The sequence below is a fragment of the Pinus tabuliformis genome, chromosome X (assembly GCF_031772625.1).
Source record: "Pinus tabuliformis cultivar Carrire ecotype Pingquan chromosome X, CPIR1, whole genome shotgun sequence".
NCBI lineage: Eukaryota > Viridiplantae > Streptophyta > Pinopsida > Pinales > Pinaceae > Pinus > Pinus tabuliformis.
Genome location: NC_142308.1, coordinates 393,271,823 through 393,291,018, shown reverse-complemented (window position 1 = coordinate 393,291,018; position 19,196 = coordinate 393,271,823). Strand labels below are relative to the sequence as shown.

At 40.2% G+C, this 19,196-nt stretch overlaps 1 protein-coding gene across 8 annotated transcripts in view; it reads left to right on the top strand.

Annotated features, from left to right (window-relative positions):
• Nucleotides 1-2,347: 2,347 nt before the first annotated feature.
• Nucleotides 2,348-19,196, top strand: part of LOC149140188 (uncharacterized) — a 71,178-nt gene continuing 54,329 nt past the window's right edge. For 2 of the 8 annotated variants that reach the window (XR_016264159.1, XM_089447123.1), the window contains exons 1-2: nucleotides 2,349-2,638; nucleotides 2,805-3,062. Coding sequence is in view for 4 of the 8 variants with exons in the window: in XM_089447123.1 (XP_089303249.1) it covers nucleotides 2,868-3,062 (195 nt within the window). In the remaining 4 variants the exon portion in view is untranslated. Of the gene's footprint in view, nucleotides 2,639-2,804; nucleotides 3,063-19,196 lie in introns of all 8 variants that reach the window. The other 6 variants (XM_089447128.1, XM_089447127.1, XM_089447125.1 and 3 more) reach the window with 5 other exon arrangements.

Genomic DNA, 19,196 nt, shown 5'->3' with positions numbered 1-19,196 from the left:
AATTTTTGGGTGATCAATATGGAGATCATGTGCTGAGAAATTTATTGGGTGATCAATATGGAGATCATGTGCTGAGAAATAGTAAATTTCTAAGGTGATTTTTTTAATGAGAAAAATTAAGGAAATATTATAATTTAAAGAATTTAATTTCTTTTAATATAAGTTTAAAATTAAAATATATTTATTTTAATTTAATTTATTACATATATATATATATTTTAATTTAACTCATTACATATATAATTTTTTGGGTCATTTATATGGAGTAGACATATAGTGTTCAACCATTTAACTCATATATATATATATATATATATATGAGTTAACCATATAAGATATATATATATCTTATGTGGTTAACAATTCTCAGATTAATGACCACTACGTCCACATAATATTTGTATTGCACCGATCTACTCAAAAGGATCACTTCTTGCTAGCTCAACCACATAAGGATCACTTCTTGCTAGCTCAACCACATACCCTGATCTCGAGAATGTTGAGAGAATTAAACCCATGACTTCTCAATAGCAAAAGTGCTTTAATGAGAGGAACTCAACCATCCTCAAGGCTTATATATATATATAATGTGAAAAATGATGTGAAATTTTATAAAAAATAGTATATGTTTAAGATTTAATAAAAAAGATTATTTTCCGTCATCATTGTTTAATAAAAGTTTGTGATTAAATTTATTTAGCTACTTATATTTTATAAATAGGAATTTGTTATTATTTGCATTATTAAAAGGTTCTTTAAGTTACTTAGTTGAATTTCAACATCAAAATTAGAGTTCTTAGTAGAATGAAGATTTCCACAGTGATTCATATTTGTAGAAGATTTTAAAAGATTATTTTGATGGACATGATATAATCTTTTACACAGTTCCATCCATAAATTTTCTACGAATTTGAGTTCTTGAGTACCACCATAGTTCCATGGGAAAATCTAGGCTGATCAACCCGTAGGGACCTATTCTTGCTAATCCTTTTGAGTTCTTGAGTACCACCATAGTTCCATGGGAAAATCTAGGCTGATCAACCCGTAGGGACCTATTCTTGCTAATCCTATTGCCACAATGGACCTATTCTTGCTAATCCTTTTGAGTTCTTGAGTACCACCATAGTTCCATGGGAAAATCTAGGCTGATCAACCCGTAGGGACCTATTCTTGCTAATCCTTTTGAGTTCTTGAGTACCACCATAGTTCCATGGGAAAATCTAGGCTGATCAACCCGTAGGGACCTATTCTTGCTAATCCTATTGCCACAATGGACCTATTCTTGCTAATCCTTTTGAGTTCTTGAGTACCACCATAGTTCCATGGGAAAATCTAGGCTGATCAACCCGTAGGGACCTATTCTTGCTAATCCTATTGCCACAATTATCTTTCTTACTTGCATCAATATCCTAAATCTAGTAATTTTTAAAAGTCATAAGTTTACGTTGTTTAATTTGCAAAGATTGAGTACCACCACAGTTCCATGGGAAAATCTAGGCTGATCAACCCGTAGGGACCTACTCACCAGCCAAACAAGCAAGACCTAACCACAAAGGTGTTGAGGAGATTTGACCCCGTGACCTCCCAACTTGCGAGGTACTTCGCAACGAGAACTCGACCAATTGAGCTAACTCTTGGGGCTATCTTACTAGAAATTATATTATTGAATGAATGAATGAAATTTAATGTCCATGAGACTAAAAATAGTCTATGGGACCAAAGAACTCCCTGTTTTTCACCTTTTGCAATTCAATAACGAGGTGACCCAACCTTCTAACAACCCCCTCAGTGAAAAGACAATGCCAAAAAACCGATGTTAACAACATGTTTATGAAAACATCACATTCCAAAATAAAATATTTCTCCAATTTCACTACTTCAAAAATGCAAAAATTAAATTCAAACCTAAAAACCATTTTATCTTGCATATACCCATTTATATATGTAAAACTAACCCACCAATCATCCATCTTCGTAAAAACCATATATCCTACCCTCCCATCCTCCATATTTGTAAAAACTAATAACCATATAAATACCACATGTCAAAGTTCCACCATTAAAAACAATCCCGTTCCTACGGTGAAGACCCTACTATCACCACGGTCACAGCATGCATCTGTTCCCCCTCTATATAAAAGCCTTCCACATAAAATAAATCCACAGGTGTCCCAAACTGGTAGGAAAATGATTGGTGTTGAAGTGGACTTCACAGTCCACATTGAAAAAAACTTATATACGTACGGTTAAGTAGTTGAACTACAGGGGGTTGGGTTTGCCAAGGGTGGGAACTCGAGTTTAGAGTAGGCAGCAGTAACCATCGGTCATGATAACATATAACAGAAAAATTAGAAATAATTACAGTGTGTATGACGAGGTCAACCATGGTTGCGTGCTGGTGATGAGACTTCCATCTGTTCTCGTTGTCCGCTTCTCTGCATTGCGTTGTTTTCTACTGATTCGAATTTTCACTCCTATAGTCCAGCTCTGTCCTCCTCCTTCTCTGACTCGGCGGCCCGTGTGACCACGACCTTAACCGATAACAGAGCCGGCGAGCATTTTTCTATATTGTTGTTTTTGTTGCAGCCGAGAATGGATGAAGCACATTCCCGTCGCCTTCGCCGTAGGCTATTCTGAGGTAATTCGTCTTTATCCCTTGGTCATTTCGTGGCAACCGACGGGATTCGAACGCAGGACGTGTTCTGCAGCATCGCAACGTCCTGTCATGTGTTCGAATCCCAACCCTGCCCTTCCGTTATAGTAATTGGAAGAGGAAAATGACAGCTCGTGGATGTTGATGGCAGGGCAGCAAGATCTGTGAAGATAAGGGGGCCGGGGATGATTTGAGATGAATTAGAGGCGGGGGGATGGTTTCGATGTCGAGAGATTGGGAGGAGAAAACATGGATGTGTGGAGGAGGCGGAGGTGTGAATTTGTGCAGGGTGGCTTCCATTGTTCGCGATCGGAAGGGGGTCAGAGGAGGAGGCAGAGGGGCAGGCGGTAGCGGTGACAGCTCTGGGGCAGGGCCTTCTTCTTCTTCTCCTTCTTCTTCGCCTTTCAAGGTTTGTTTGCTTTCTGTTTTTTAAGCGTATCATTCATTCATTTTCATGGCAATTTGCGGGGTTTCAGTGCAGCTTCTGGCTTTGTTAGGGCTTGTGCTGTGGTCTTGATTCTGTTAAATTTTCCCTAGGGATCGAATTTAAATAGCAGAGGAGTTTATGTCATTTGTGAGGTTGAATAGAATATTTGCCTCTAAATAATCAGGCGATCTGTAAAATGTCAGTTTTTTCCATTGCCAACAAAATAGAATAAAATAAAAAACATACAAAATAAAAATAATAACTCCACGATATTCCCATGGTTCTAGGCCTATGTTGCTTGTATGCATGAAGTGCTTTATTGGCCTTTCCAGTAACTGAGAATTGCCGAGTATGAAACATGATAACCAGGGTACCATTCTTGTTGCGGTCTGCTTTGCCAGCATAGCATGAATTTCAAAGCGATGAAGCCAGATGCAAGCCCGGGGTAATTTTTGGATAAATGGTTACTCCTGTACAGGAGAGATGTTTAATATCCATGCTAATGTGAGGTGAGATGTGGCATAAGTCCGTCCAATATAATATATACAAAAATTTAAAATATAACAGATCCAAATCATTGATATATGCCACATTTGTGCTTATAGATCAAAATATGTATAAAAAAATCCATAATGTAAAATATGAAATTTAAGAAAATAATAAGTATTTGCACCAAGCTAGGAGAGTCAGCTCAGTTGGTTGTTACCACTGTTGCCAGGGCATTGATACCAATCCGGCTCGCTGTGCAGGCCACCAATTTGATTTCCATGTGCATAGGCACACTAAGTCTATGCCACCAACTATGGTGGGTACCAGCCTCAGAATGGGGAGAAGTGCCCCAGAGTTTCATGAGGAATTACTTCCAAGGAAAAATATACACACACTAGTGCAGATCTATCTTAATTTATGATCTTTTAAGCACGAAGAGATTTGCAGATCTTCTTTTAAGCATGAAGAGATTTGCAGATCTTTTAAGCATGAAGAGATTTGCAGATCTTCTTTTAAGCACGAAGAGATTTGCAGATCTTTTAAGCATGACGAGATTTGCAGATCTCAGTGTCTTTTTTATCCTTTAATGCTTAATAGATCTGGAGTTAACATGGGTTTATGATAGTTGCATGTCAGCTTGTTGGAGAATATTTCTTTAAGCAGGTTTTATAAAACATTGACCTATGATCTGCCCATGGTGCTAGCCCTGTCCATTCTTGAATCTTGCTTTTGTCTGCTGGTCAATGTGGACCTCCCAAGCCACAGTGAGAATGTGGTACCTAATAAGCACAGATTCATGTTTAATGCATGAGCTTTTCCAATTCAAAATCAAAATCGAAACCAAACGGATGAGGCCAGATGCAAGTCTTGGGCAATTCCGGTGAATCAGCTATCCCTAAGACTTGGCATCTAAAATGAAGGCAGTCTGCTCTTTTTTGCAGTGGCAGTGCAGCTCCTCAGGGGGTATGTTTCTTGAAGCACTTTTAAACAAAAACCGGAAACAACTCAATCCATCATCTTTCCTCAATTCAATGCCTACGTTGCTTGTGCACATGAAATTTCATTTAAACGGTGTGTGAGTAGTTTATTTCTATTTTTTTTCGAAGGAATAACTTTGTGGAGTTCCTCCCTCTTCCCCGGAATTTCAGATGGAGGACGGTATGAACCATCAGCCACTAATGCACAGCTGGTAACCCTAAAGGACTTTTGGTGGGAATGGATCCTTTGACCTCTCGTGGTGCATGGAACTATCTGTTGGGGCTATTTATAAAATATATATGAATGAGGAAATTTCCAGTTGTACTTATGCTCGTATATCCTATCCTTGTATCTGATTAAATGGTCAAGTTAATGGTGGATTCACACACATTGCTTGTGAAAAGTGTGATTTGAATTCATATATAGGGTTCAGGGTTATTTAGGTGCTGAAGTGGACAATCTTCAAATCAAGGAACATTTCCAATTGCAAAATGGACTTTGTAGGGAGAATGGGACCAGATACTTTTTGTTAGATGCCCAGTGCTCTTTTATTCTGGTTCAAATTTATTTATTCCATCAATCATCAAAGCATATTACTGAAAAATGAGCAGATAAGCTATTATCACAACATGAAATCTGGGGTAGAGCATAAAACATCTTTCCAAAACGCAATCTGAAACTAGCTTCAAGCCTGGAACTTACCATCCTCCTGTACACAACGGAGTGGACCATGCAGCGGAGCATCATGGTATCGGTAGCATATTAATAATATTCCGTTTACAAAACTCAAGCTGTTGTGAAAGTTAGTAGCATGACCCTAACCAAAAACAAGTGATAGTGAACAGGTGGCTATATAGAATCATAGATATCAGTCCCATACTAGCTCAAATCTAACCCAATTAATCCAACTGGTCACTTTGAATTAAATCTCCACAGATGTGGCAATAGATGTATTTGTCCCAATGTTCGACCAAGTTTCTGGGAGGGGGGACATGGGAATTGGAGACGCATAGGAGGGACATGTGGGAGCACCCCCAAATTTTAGGGAAATTCAGGGGGGACCTGGGGATGTCAGGGATTAGGGAGACGCACAGGGCGGATGTTAGGGAACGGGGAGATGTAGAGGGGGGATGTGTGGGAGCACCCCTGAATTTAGAGAAATTCTGAGGGGACTGGGGGATGTTGGGATATATAATGTTGGGACATCTATATATATATATATATGAATGAAATTCAAATTCAAGAATGAAATACATTGATTCATACATCATAAATGATTCAACGAAAATTGAAATAGTAAAATATTGTATAGATTAATTTAAATTTATCATTCATCATTGTAGAATCTACATTGATTTAAATTCATCATTCATTATTTTAGAATCTGATTAGCACTAGGCAAAATAGTAGATACTAAAGTTTGAAGACTGGAATTGTAAATTGAAATTACTCAAACTCAAAAATAGTAGAAAGTGACGAGTCAAAGACTCAATATGAAATCAGTATCTAGAGTCAAGATGCAGAAGTTAAAACTGAAAATGAATAATGTACAATGAACCAATTTTATCAGAATCGGATCGACCATCAAACCAGTCGACTCCAAAACTAGAAACTGGGAAAAAAAGGGATCAAAAAGCCAATCGACCAAAAATGCATAAATATTCAAATTTTGAAAAAAATATGTAAATATTCATGAGCATCCATATGAATCCGAATTAGTGTACACAAATAAGCAAAGTTTATCATATATATAGCAAGTAAGAGTGCACATAACCAAAATAACACTTATTGCAATCCATCTTTGAACCAAAAGTACATCAATAAAGAGGCTCTAGATGGCCTCTATAATCCAAAAATCATGCTACAACAAATATCTACATATTATCAAAATCATTGCCCATATTGGGATCCTCATCATCATATTAGCCTCTAAGCATTAAAATAAGATGGAAAAAGCTCAACATGTCAAATTGAAATTTTGTTCAAGTGATGGGTACATTTTTACTAGGGTCATGATAGGGGTGTTCAACAATCAATACCACCAACATTGAGGTACATAGAGGGTTTGGTGCTCTTGATTAAATGCTAGTTCCATACCCTCATACATGATAGAATCCAATGGAAACGTTGCGATCCCCCCAATCTTGAAATCCTCAAAATTATTAAGTATGTTGGATTTTGAGTGGGATCTAAAATTCTACTTTCTCCATATGAAATTCAATGAGGTTGGAACCACTCTCAAACATTCAAAAACAATTAATGGTATTGTTAGAAATTTAAGCAAAATGCCACTTTTACTCTAATATTTTAACATTACCATTAATTACACAACATTGGGTTGAATATTAGGCTTCTCCACTCATAATTTAATAAATTTATTGTTTTTATGCAAAATTCATAGGGGATGCCCACAAGCACCCCTTTTGGGGAAACGTGTCCCCCACATTGGGAAAATGTTCTTGATGATGTTTGTAGTTTGAGCATGTACTTTTGCATAGGCCTAAGTGTGTAGGCTGGAAATGTCACCCAAAGTCTCCTTAGAAATTTGCTCTAGTGTGAGCAAGTTGCATTTGTAAATTGGCAAGTCTAACTTAGAAAAAACACATAATTATTATGTTGGCTTATTCAACTAAAGAAACATTAGAAAAAGTAAAGTATTTACTTAAGTAATTATGTTTTAATCAGAACCCTTGATCTCAAGTGAGGTGAGATCTAATCTCAACCATCAACCACTTTGGAGATTAAGGTTAGGGATTTAGCTCAACAAAAAGTTATAAAAAACAAGGCTAAGTAGAAGGAGAAGACACACCATACAACAATCAGTGTTTTTAAAACCGGAACCGGTGACCGAACCGGTCCACCTAGCTAACCGGTTTACCGACCGGAACCGGTCTAACCGGGACTGGTTTGGTCTAAACGAACCGGTTTTTAAAAAATACATTAAATAATTAATTTTTAATGAAACAAAACTATTTTTAAGATGTAAAACCATGATTCCAAGCCAATAGAGACAAAATATGCAAAGTTTGCTCATTTATATACCATGCAAAGGTGAATATATCAAAATGGCACCGAGTGCAATACATATCATCGACAAAATAGCAAAATACATAAGAAATGAGGCTCTAAATGGCCTATAAAGTCCAAAAGCAATGCTGCAAGCTATGAGGCCATTGGCCTACTACAAGTCTACAGTGTACACATGATCAATCATCAAGTCCATCACCGCTACTAGACACAGGATCATCATCAGGAGCTACATAGACATCATCTGGTTCAGAGTCTGAGGATGCCTCTGCCTCATCTGCAACATCAGTATCAATGCCACCAATGACAATAGAAGTGGACCTAGTGGAAGCACGAGTTTGTCGACCTGCACGACTAGTGCCTTCCATTGGTTCCTTGCCTTTCCTTGATGCCGCTACTGATCCTGGTTCTGATGCCGCCACATAATCTGCCTCATCCTCCGCTAAAGCCATGTCGATATCAAAATCAGCCTCAAACACAGGATCTTCAGTCTCCTCCACCCATTCTGATGTTGGATCAATATCGTCCAACACAATGGGATCTAGATCAGGTGATTTGCTCATCATTTGGTTCCTCCTCAGTCGAAGGTTGTATTGCACAAAAACAAGATCATTTAATCGTTTTTGTTCCAAACGGTTTCTCTTCTTCGTGTGTATGCGCTCAAAAACAGACCAATTGCGCTCACAACCTGAAGCACTGCAAGTTTGACTGAGGACTCTAATTGCAAACCTTTGCAATTGAGGACACTGGCCACCAAATGACTCCCACCAATGTGCTGCAAAGAAAAAGACAATAATTAGTAACTTAGTTTATAATTTGAATTGTAAAGAACGTAAACAATTTTAACTTGAAATGAAATACAAAATGGAAATTGGAATTGCTTACCTGGTTGGTCCACATCTCTTGCCATCTTTGCCAAGTTTTTGCCAAAAGTACCACTTGCTTGATTGAAAATAGTAAGCTGTCTATGTATATCCAACTGGTCTACATGGTTAGGGACCATGCGCTCCAAGCAATCAATCAATTCAGCTCTGACCTCCCCATCATGCTGATCTCCTGGCCGATTTTTATAGTGATACCTTGGGTTCAAAAAATACCCGGCTGCATGTATAGGACGATGGAGTTGATTGTTCCATCTGTTATCAATGATCTCCCATATACGGCCATATTTAGCTAACCTGTCATTGTAAGCTGCCCGTATCTGCTCCTTTGCCTGATCCATAGCTTCATAAATGTAGCCCATGGCCAATCTTTCCCCATCCACCAACCTTAGCACCTTAACAAGGGGCTCGGTAATTTTCACAAGCTCTACAGACCTTTTCCAAAAATAAGTGTCTAACACTTTCTTTTTGGTGTCTTTTCCATCTGGTCTACGAGCCCACCGAGATTCAGACCATTCATCAGAGGAAAACATTTTCTGCAAGTTTCTATGTTGACCATTGAGACATTGCAACGTGAGGAAGTGAGTTGCAAATCTCGTAATTGCAGGCCTAACAAGCTCTTTGCCTCCAGTGTGTTTCCTCATTAGGCTCAATACCCATGAGTGGTTGTAAATGTATTTTGTAATGCACTTGGCATGCTCTACAGTGTTTTTTACCCACTCCACCTTGCCTATATCCTCAAGCATGAGGTCTATGCAATGTGCAGCACATGGAGTCCAAAATATGGTATTATATTTGGCCTCAAGCATCTTTCCAGCAAGAACATAGTTTGAGGCATTATCAGTGATGACCTGCACAACATGCTGCTCCCCAACTTCCTGAATAATGTTATCCAAAAGCTCAAATAGAAGGCTTGCATCCTTTACCCTATCAGATGCATCAACTGATTTAAAAAACATGGTTCCTTGAGGGCAAGAAACAAGGAAATTAATGATAGTGCGGTTCTTTCCATCGGTCCATCCATCTGACATAATGGAACAACCTGTTTTGACCCATGACTCTCTAAACTCAGTCAAATACTCATCAATGGAAGATATCTCTTTTTGCAAAAGAGCTCCCCTCAAGTCATGCATACTAGGGCCTTTGAAGCCCTTTCCTGCAGCTATAACAGAGTCCCACATAGCTTGGTAATAAGGTGAGCGAGCAGCATTAAATGGGATATCTGAATCATACCACCATCTAGCAATGTATTGGTGAGAAGTTTCTTTGCATTGTTTTTTCCAATGCTGATCCAAAGTGGGTTGAGAACTTGGCTGGGAGGAAGTGGGATTAGATTTAGAAGAAGCAATGGTGGCAGAAGATGAGAAATAACTTTGGATGTTTGGTCTCTTTGGTCCTCTTGATGGTTGGCCAACTCCAACAGAAGGATGAACATAGTGAAAGGGGTCATTGGTGGAAGGGATAGAAGTGGAGTCTTGAATCTCATAATCATCATACCCACTCTCTTTCATGGCTTCTAATAATTCCCTCTTCCTTGCAATTTCATCTTGGATGGCCTTCTCCCTAGCCTTATCCTCATAAAATTTTTCAAGCTTGGCAATGTATTCTGCCCTAATAGGACCTAACAGTGCATTTGGTGCATCACATGGCTTTACTTGGCCTCTTACCCCAGCCAAGTGTTGTTTCAACCTAAGAATACCCCCACCTCCAATAGATTTATGGCATAATTTGCATATCATTTTTCCCTCAACTACATCACAATGAGCCCATGCACTGTCCTTTCCTTTTGGAGCCATGTTTGCTTGAAATAATAACAATTTGCAAATAAATCTGCCATTTAAAAAAAAAATTGCAGCTAAGGAACATGGAAAACCAATGATAAATGTAGGAAAAAAAATGCACATGCAAGCTACAAAATTTGATAGCATAGAGCTAGAGAGTTCATAGGCTTAGCATAGATGATAGATCATTGAAGTGAGAAGTTTATAGCACAAAAAAAATAATTCATGGACAGCAGACCCAAATGAGGAATTATCAAGTGCAAATCCTTACCTGGAAATGCAAAGTAGCTCCCTTAGCCTCCTCTTGATGATGGCAACTCCACTGACAGCTACACACTATCTCCAAAATAGCTCCAACTCCAACTCCAAGATGACTACTTCAGCAAAAACTCCACACTCTCCAAGCTCACAAACAAACTCACAAACACTCACAAACACTCCAAATCAGTTGTGTGAGACAAATGAGAGTGAGAGGGGTGTCTTATAGCAAGTGTGAGGGTGTTTTTGGAGGGAAAATCCCTTTCCCTCACCCCCAAAACCCCTAAACCGCCCTCACTTCCCAAAAAACCGTGAACTTTTAGCATTACCGGCGGCCTGTCCATAAACCGGCCGGTTTAGGACGGAACCGGCCGGTTAGCAATAAACCGGCCGGTTCCGGCCTAAACCGGCCGGTTTTTACCGGTTAGGTCACTTTTTCGGGCAAATGAGGTTTGTAACCGGGTTTTTTCACCGGTTCTGACCGGTGAGCCTCCCAACCGGCCGGTTAGGCCGGTAACCGGTCCGACCGGAACGGTTTTTAAAACTATGACAACAATAGATTGAGAGAGGCATCTTAGTGAGGAGTGTGATACTCTAGTGTGCTGGGTTTGAGGAGGGGAGGCAGTAAGGAGATCCAGATCAACAACCAAGGAGGGCTTGGTCAGATCCGGTGTTGTATTTTCTTAGTTGGGCGATTATATTAGGATGAGAGCCCAAGTAGGTTTTGAATCAATTTAATGATGGATTGATTTGATTAGGTAGAATCTATTATGTCAATTTTTTGTGAGATAGGTTATGTTTTGCTTGCGCTGATTTAAGTTAAGAATCTAGCCATGCAATTCATTCATTAGATCTATAATCTGGTAGGTTAATGGTTTGTCGGGTGTTAGGTTTGTAGGAAATTTAACAGTACCCCTTGCTTTTTCCTGAGTTTCCTTGAAACGGGGACATGAGGAAATGTTTCCCTAGGCATCTCCCCGACGTGGGAGTGTGGGAAACGTGGGGAGAGCATCCCTAATCATGGGTGATGTCTCCTTGTGGAACATCGGTTTGTCCATTTGTCTCACTTTTGTCATGAAAAAACAACTATGAATGCCGTTTTAGAATAATTTTTTTATTCTAACCTAGTTGAAGAGAGAGAAGTCAACAATGTTCCTCAAAACATGAGGGGTTCAGCAAGGTAGTAAAAGGTTAATTGGCTATAAGTGTGCACATCCTGTTGACATGCAGGGAGTTCAAGTGACTTTTTGAGTATAGAATGACTAACTTGTGGGACTTAACTAGCCAGATTAGTGTCATTTCATTTAACTGGTTAGCAAGATAAAATTCAATAATAATGCTACAACTGCAACTACCTTTGTTTATACTACCTTTGTTTATGTTGTTGCTTAGATCACATTTTTCCATTTCAGGCAAAAGAACACTGTGTTTAATACTTATTGAATGACCAAGCAAATTAGAAACATGAAGGCTATATGTGAGAACATAAGAAAACCCTTAGATCCAAGTGCGGGCAACCGCAACGAGAGGGAGATGTGCATAGGGAAATGTAACTATGTTCGGTCTTCAATAATGTACTTGAGTCATTATGAAATGTACTTGTCAAAAGAATAAAGAAAATAATTTTTATTATTGTAACAATGACTTATTAAAGCACCGATTTCATGCTTGGGTCATCATAATTTTTATTATTGTAACAATGACTTATTAAAGCACGGGTTTCATGCTTAGGTCATCATTATATTAGTCAAAGTCTTGATTGTGGACTCCTAGGATTAATATTGAGTTTATAGAGTCATTGTACATTCAAAGAGACCCTTCTTGGGCTTTTGAATCATGTAAAAAGGTTTTGTATCAAGTCAAATATGAATTATGTACCCTCCACATCATGTCGGCCTAAGAGAGATCAAGTCAGCCTAAGGACCCTCATTTGACCCACAAGAAGCCTATATATACAAGGAGGTCGAAGTCATTTGGAGCATTCACTCTCAAGCAAGTTCGATATCTCAAGAAGAGCTGGAGAAGTGCGAAGTTTGTTGCCTGAAGGTCAAAAGAAGTGCGAGTTTGGGGAAGTCTATAGAGAGGAAGAAAATTGAGATTTTTGTGCCTTTCTCTCTGTTTTGTGGTCTGGGTTGGGAGATTGAACTCCCTTGCAGGAAGCTGCTGCCTAGTCGAAGTTGCTAGAAGGGGTCGAAGATCTGGGAGGCTGACATGGTGTGGAGGGAAAGTCTGGTCTTGGTCTAGGGTAAAGAGTCTCAAAGAATACTATTGAAAGGAAGAATTATATTGATTGGGTTTTCCCCTCGAGGGGGGTTTTGCTCTGATATGTACCTATATCTTGTGTCTCTTGTTTTGCGATCTTCATACACATAATATGGTAATTACTTGATGAAAGATAAAATAATAAAAGAAGTAAAAGAGGCCAACACACTCACAAGTAATTATCAAGAAAGGAGAATCAAACCCTAATATAATATCTTTGATTTTCCAACAGAAAAGGATCTAGGGACTGGGTCATGATCCACTAGATCTAACTACTCCTAACATTTGAGGCCAAATGAAAAAAAAAACTCAAGATAGGATGTGCTTTGAAGAAGAGCTAGGGGAAGATTTGGAACCTCTAATGCGCTGCTTCCTGACTGCCATAACTTGCTCTTGATGTCTAGGTGAATAGATCTGCTTGTTGCTAAGGGATCTAGTTTGGCGATGTCTTTGAGGAGTGTTGATGTTTTAGGTAGCATCAGGAGTATTCTCATGTGTGGGGCAAGTGGGCTAAGTGATGGGGCTTTGCACCTATAGATTCATGGTATTTTGATGACCCGTGGTATAGATCCACGGTGTTGCACCCTTTGGAAAAGTATAAGTACAAGGGCGAGTGATTCGTTCTTGTGGTCGGGAAGAGAGCATCTCGTGCAGGAGAAGGCTGAGTAGGTCTCAGACCTATGGAGGGTCGAGAGGGCCTCATATTTGGAGTAAGCCTAGTAGGCTTCAAATTTGTGGAGTAGGCCGAGTAGGCTTCAAATTTGTGGAGTAGGCTAAGTAGGCCTCAGATCTGTGGAGCAAGCTGAGTAGGCCTCAAGTCTGGAGTAGGCCGAGTAGGCCTCAGATCTGTGGAGCAGGTCGAGTAGGCATCAAATCTGGAGTAGCAAGGGGGAGTTGTGTATGAAGGTTGAGTAGTGCTTTTTTGAGGAGTCTAAGTAGGTGTTTGCCCTTGTTTGGACAATAAAGAAGGGTCGAGTTTGCCCCTGTTTGGACAACAAAGAAGGGTTGAGTTTGCCCTTGTTTTGACAGTAGGGAAGGGTTGTGTTTGCCCCTGTTTGGACAACAAAGAAGGGTTGAGTTACAACCTTGTTTGGACAACAGTGAAGGGCTAAGTTTTACCTTGTGATTTCGAATTTTACTGAGCATTGCAAAAGGGCCATTTTCCTTTATAGAAGAGCCCTAGATTCTTGTTGAAGGACTAATGAGAATTCTGTTTTTGGGGTTGAATTTTTGTGCTATTGTGCATAATCTAATTGTTACTTTCCGCTATGTAAAAGTTAGACACATAAGTATGTTTCAATTTATTAACTGAGTAAAGTTAAGTGGAAGCTGTTACCATATCATGTGTGTGTGTGTGCACTGAGTCTAGTGCCCAAAATCTAACATGGTACCAAAGCATGATCTCTGAGAAGGGCAGTTTGATTTGAGATTTACACAGGTGATAACTCTAAGAGGGCGTTGTAGGAATTGTTGTAGGTAGCAAAAGTGTTTCGAAGAACCATGCTAAGAGAGTTGGTTAAGTATGGCAAACTGCTTGTATGGGCCATGAAGGCTAGGATTAGCAGACCTAGTGAAATATGATGCAGATTATTCACACGAGGAGTTGTGGACAGTTGCGGTCTGGTGCGTAGACAAAGAGAAATAGATGAGCGATTCATCCATCAAATTTCTTAGGATCTTGAGGAGAGATCAACTGAAAATGAATGAGAGATTCATTATGATCCAGGTGTGAAGGTCTTGTGAAGAGATTTAAGCTTGGAGGGGCCGAGTAAGGGCCAGATTTGTTCTTGTGATAGGAGAGGGGCCAAGAAGGAAGGACTAAGACGGTCAGAGTGTTGAGATAGCTAGCCATTGGAGATCTAAGTGAGAAAATTGGAGTGAAGGTCAATTAGAGACCTAGAGGGCCAAGAAGGCCTGCAACCTTGAGTTAGAGGGAGTCAAGCTTCAGAGGGAGTGAGCAGGCTCAGGAGGAAGCAATAGGCTCAGAGGGAGTTAGCAACTTAGTGGAAGACAACCTTCAAGTTCAGGGAGTCATGGTATAAGATGGTCATGTAGGGTGCTTAGGAGTGGGAGGCTTCTAGGAGTAGGGTGTCTTCAAAGAAGGGTCCCTGTCATACAACGAGAATTGCTTCTGTGTCATATGGAGCAATTGTGGTAGCAGATCAAGGGTGGAAATGTGTTCTAGGTTCGAAGGCAGAGCCACTTCTAGGTGGTGTTGTGAGAATACATCCCTTGCTAAGAGGGAGTGTTGATGTTTTGGGTAGTGTTGAGAATATTCTCACATGTGGGGCAAGTGGGCTAAGTGATGGGGCTTTGCTCCTATAGGTCCATGGTATTTTGATGACCCATGGTATTGCACCTCTGAAAATTTACAAGTCTATTGCAGCAACTGGAAATTATTCTTCTAACTGTGAATTTAATTATGTAGTTTATTTGCTACGACAAACAATGAATAAAATCACAACTGCAATTGTCACCATAAAAATGTTGTGGAAAATAGAATGTTGGAAGTTGAGAAATGCTAGCGCACACATAAAAATGACAATTATTTTTGGACAATTGTCCCCGGGAAGACCCAATGCAGGAAAACCAGTGCAACAACTGAGGGTTTTATTATTATGCAACAGCGAGAAATTCTGAGTACAATCTTTGGATGCCCAACTGACTATCAAATCAACAAAATTTGACAAAAATATTTAGAGAGAAAATTTCTCTCTCTCCACCTGCAATCCCGACACTTGGTTCCCTTAGAAAACTGGCTATCCAACCCTTGTGCAGACCCTTCTGTGCAAATGCTATGCAAACCTCTGTTCTGCCTCTAATCAAGCCGTCCTGCTTGTCTCTGCTGTTGGAAGTGACTCATCGGACCTCTGGAAGACTTTCTCGACCTCTGGAAGTTGAATAGACTCCCTCTCTAGCTAAATTGAATCGCTTTGCTGAAGCTTATGTGCTACCTTAGTGTGGAATATTCTGTCACTTGCTGTTGCCTCTCCGGAATTGGAAAACTTCCTCTGAACTCACTGTCTCTGCGTTCCCTCTTTGGCTCAAATTCTTTCGGCTGAATGATGCTCTTTGGAAAACCGATTTGCCAAGGAAACTCGCTCTTCTTGTTTGTTCTCCATAAACCCCATTGACTTCTTCTTGTAATCTCCAGTTGAGACTTCAACGACTATGATTAAAACTTAATCAATGGTTGAGATCATCTCCAAGTCGATCTGTGTGAGTTTCTAGAGAATTCTCACCTTTCTCAATTAATTACTATTAATTAACCAATTTTCCAAAGTTAGACTTAGGAAAATTTTTAAATGATGGTCAATTAATTTAATTGAGCTATCTCTAGGTGGAATTTCCTATTTCTAGGTTTTGGAGATCTCCTGTGTTTTAGCCTCTCCACAAAGTTTGAGACTAGAACACCATTCGATGCTACAAAATCTAACACTCCCTCTTAGCGAGGAAGGTGTTCTCTAGCACTGCACTGCTACAATACCCCGTCTCTGCATCATCCTCCCATACACGTTGCTGATGTCTGACAACTGTAGTTGCCTGTCACTGTCCATCAACTACTGCGATAACTCTGATTCATTTGCCACTGGCTGTAGCTGAACCATGCTGCATCTGTGCTGCTGCTGACACTGCGTTGTACAATCTGTACTGCTACCAACTCTGCATTTGCAATGCAACCTAACTAACACTCTCTCTCACTGTTGCTGTTGCTACTGCAACTGAGAAGTATCCAACTGATATTGAAAAGGGTTCTCCACTATACCCATCTGTTATCTGAAATATACGATCTTAGCTCTTCCTAGAGCTTTCGTGAATATATTTGCAACCTGCTCTTCTGTGGGAACATACTATAGTTGGATTGCTCCACACTACACACAGTCTCTAATGAAATGACATCGAATATCCATGTGTTTCGACCTGTCATGAAACACTGGATTTTCAAAGAGCTTGATGAAACTCTGATTATTGCAGTAGACACTGGTCGCCTCCATTCTCTGCCTGAACAAGCTCACCAACAACTTCTGAAGCCATATAACTTCGCATGTGGCTGTGCTAGCTGCCATATACTCTGCCTCTGCAGAGCTCAGTGCTACTGACTTCTGCTCCCTGCTGCACCAAGAAACTATCCTTGATCCAATGTTGAAGCAGCAACCAAAAGTACTTTTCCTGTCCACTGAACTGCCTACCCAATTTGCATTTGTGAATCCACATAGTCTGACGTCATCCCCTCATGTATATATCAACCTATACTCTAATTGTGCTGCACAAATACCTCAAAATGTGCCTCACCGCTGTCCAATGCACTCTCTTCTATTCCACCATAAACTGACTGAGAGTGTTGACTACAACGCAGATATCTGGCCTAGTGTTGACCAAATACATGAGAGAACCGATGAGCTGTCTATACAAGGTGGGGTAAACATCCTTGTTCTTTGACGCGTCTATCTTCTTTTAGTTGGTGATCACGGGCGTAGGCATGGGTCTACAATCTTGCATCCTGAATCTCTATAGCATATCTCCCTTGACCAAGGAAGATCTTCTTGTCCTTCTGCAACACTTCCAATCCTAGGAAATAGTGCATCAAACCCAAGTCCTTCATGTTAAACTTTGCTGCCAGGTTCCTCTTGCAATCTTCTATGATCCCTGATGACCCTGGCAAGAAGAGTTTGTCCACATACAAAACTAGGATGAGTGGTTGAGGCCCAACAAAATCTGTCGTCCAACCCTTGCACAGGCCCTTCTACGCCAATGTTGCATAGACCCTCACACGTGTGGCTCTATTCTGCCTTTAATCAAGCTGTCCTGCCCGTCTTTGTTGCTAGAAGTGACTCTCCGGAAGACTTTCCTGACCTCTGGACGCTAAATTGACTCCCTCTCTAGCTAAATCGAATTGCTTTGTTGAAGCTTTTGCGGAGGCCCTGTGCAGCCACATTGTGGAATATTCGGTCACTTGTTGTTGCCTCTCCGGAACTAGAAAACTTCCCTCAGACTCACTGTCTCTGCCCCCCACTATCTCTGCCCCTCACTGTCTCTGTGTCCTCTCTCTAGCTCAAATTTTTCCGATTGAATGTTGCTCTCTGGAAAATTGATCTGCCAAGTAAACTCGCTCTTCTTGTGTGTTCTCCATCAACCCCATCGACCTCCTCTTATAATCTCTAGGTGAGACTTCAACGACCACGATTAAAACTCAATCGATGATTGAGATCATCTCCAAGTAGATCTGTGTGAGTTTCTAGAGAATTCTCACCTTTCTCAATTAATTACTATTAATTAACTTGTTTTCCTAAATTAGACTTAGGAAAATTTAAATGATGGTCAATTGATTTAATTGAGCTATCTTAGGTGGAATTTCCAGAAACAATTTTTGGGATTTGAAGATCTCCTGCGTTTTAGCCTCTCCACAAAGTTTGAGACTATAACATCATCTGATGCTACAAAAACTTACAACACCCTTTGGAAAAGTATGAGTATGAGGGTGAATGATTCATTCATGTGGTCGACAAGGGAGCATATTGTGAAGGAGAAGGCAAAGTAGGCTTCAAACTTGTGGAGGGCCAAGAGGGTCTTAGATCTGGAGCAGGCCGAGTAGGCCTCAGATTTGTGGAGTAGTCCGAGTAGGCCTCGGCTTTGTGGAGCAAGCCGAGTAGGCCTTAACTTTGTGGAGCAAGCCGAGTAGGCCTCAGATCTGGAGAAAATCGAGTAGGCATCAAATTTGTGGAGGAGGCCGAGGATGCCTCAAATTTGGACTAGGCTAAGAAGGTGTTAGATTTGTGGAGCACGTTGAGTAGGCCTCAGATCTGGAGCAACAAGGGGAGCTGTTTATGAAGGCCGAGTAGGGTTGTTTTGAAGAGGACGAGCAGGTCTTAGGAAGACCAAGTAAGGCTGCTGAGTTTGTCCCTGTTTGGACAGTAGAGAAGCACTGAGTTTACCCCTATTTGGACAACAGAGAAGGGTTGAGTTTGCCCCTCTTTGGATAACAAAGGAGGGCTGAGTTTGTCCTTGTTTAGATAACAATGAAGGGTTGAGTTTGCTTCTGTTTGGACATAAAATTTGAGTTACATCCTTGTTTGGACAATAGTGTAGGAAAAAGTTTTCCCTTGTGATTTGGCATTTTATTGAGCATTGTAAAAGGGCCATTTCCCTTGTATGGGATCCCTAGATTCTATTTGAAGGACTAATAAGAATTTTGTTTTTGGGGTTGAATTTTTGTGTCACTGTGCATGATCTAATTGGTGTGTAAAAGTTAGACACATTAGTGTGTTTAAGTTTATTAGCTGAGTAAAGTTAAGTGGATGTTGTTACCAGATCTAATGTGTGTGTGTGTGTGCACTGTGTCTAGTGCCTAGAATCTAACAAGGAGGTGGAATGGTCCCTCTAGTTTGCACTAATTTGCATCTAGAAGCAACACTATCATTAGGCTGTCTCCTAGAGCCCAT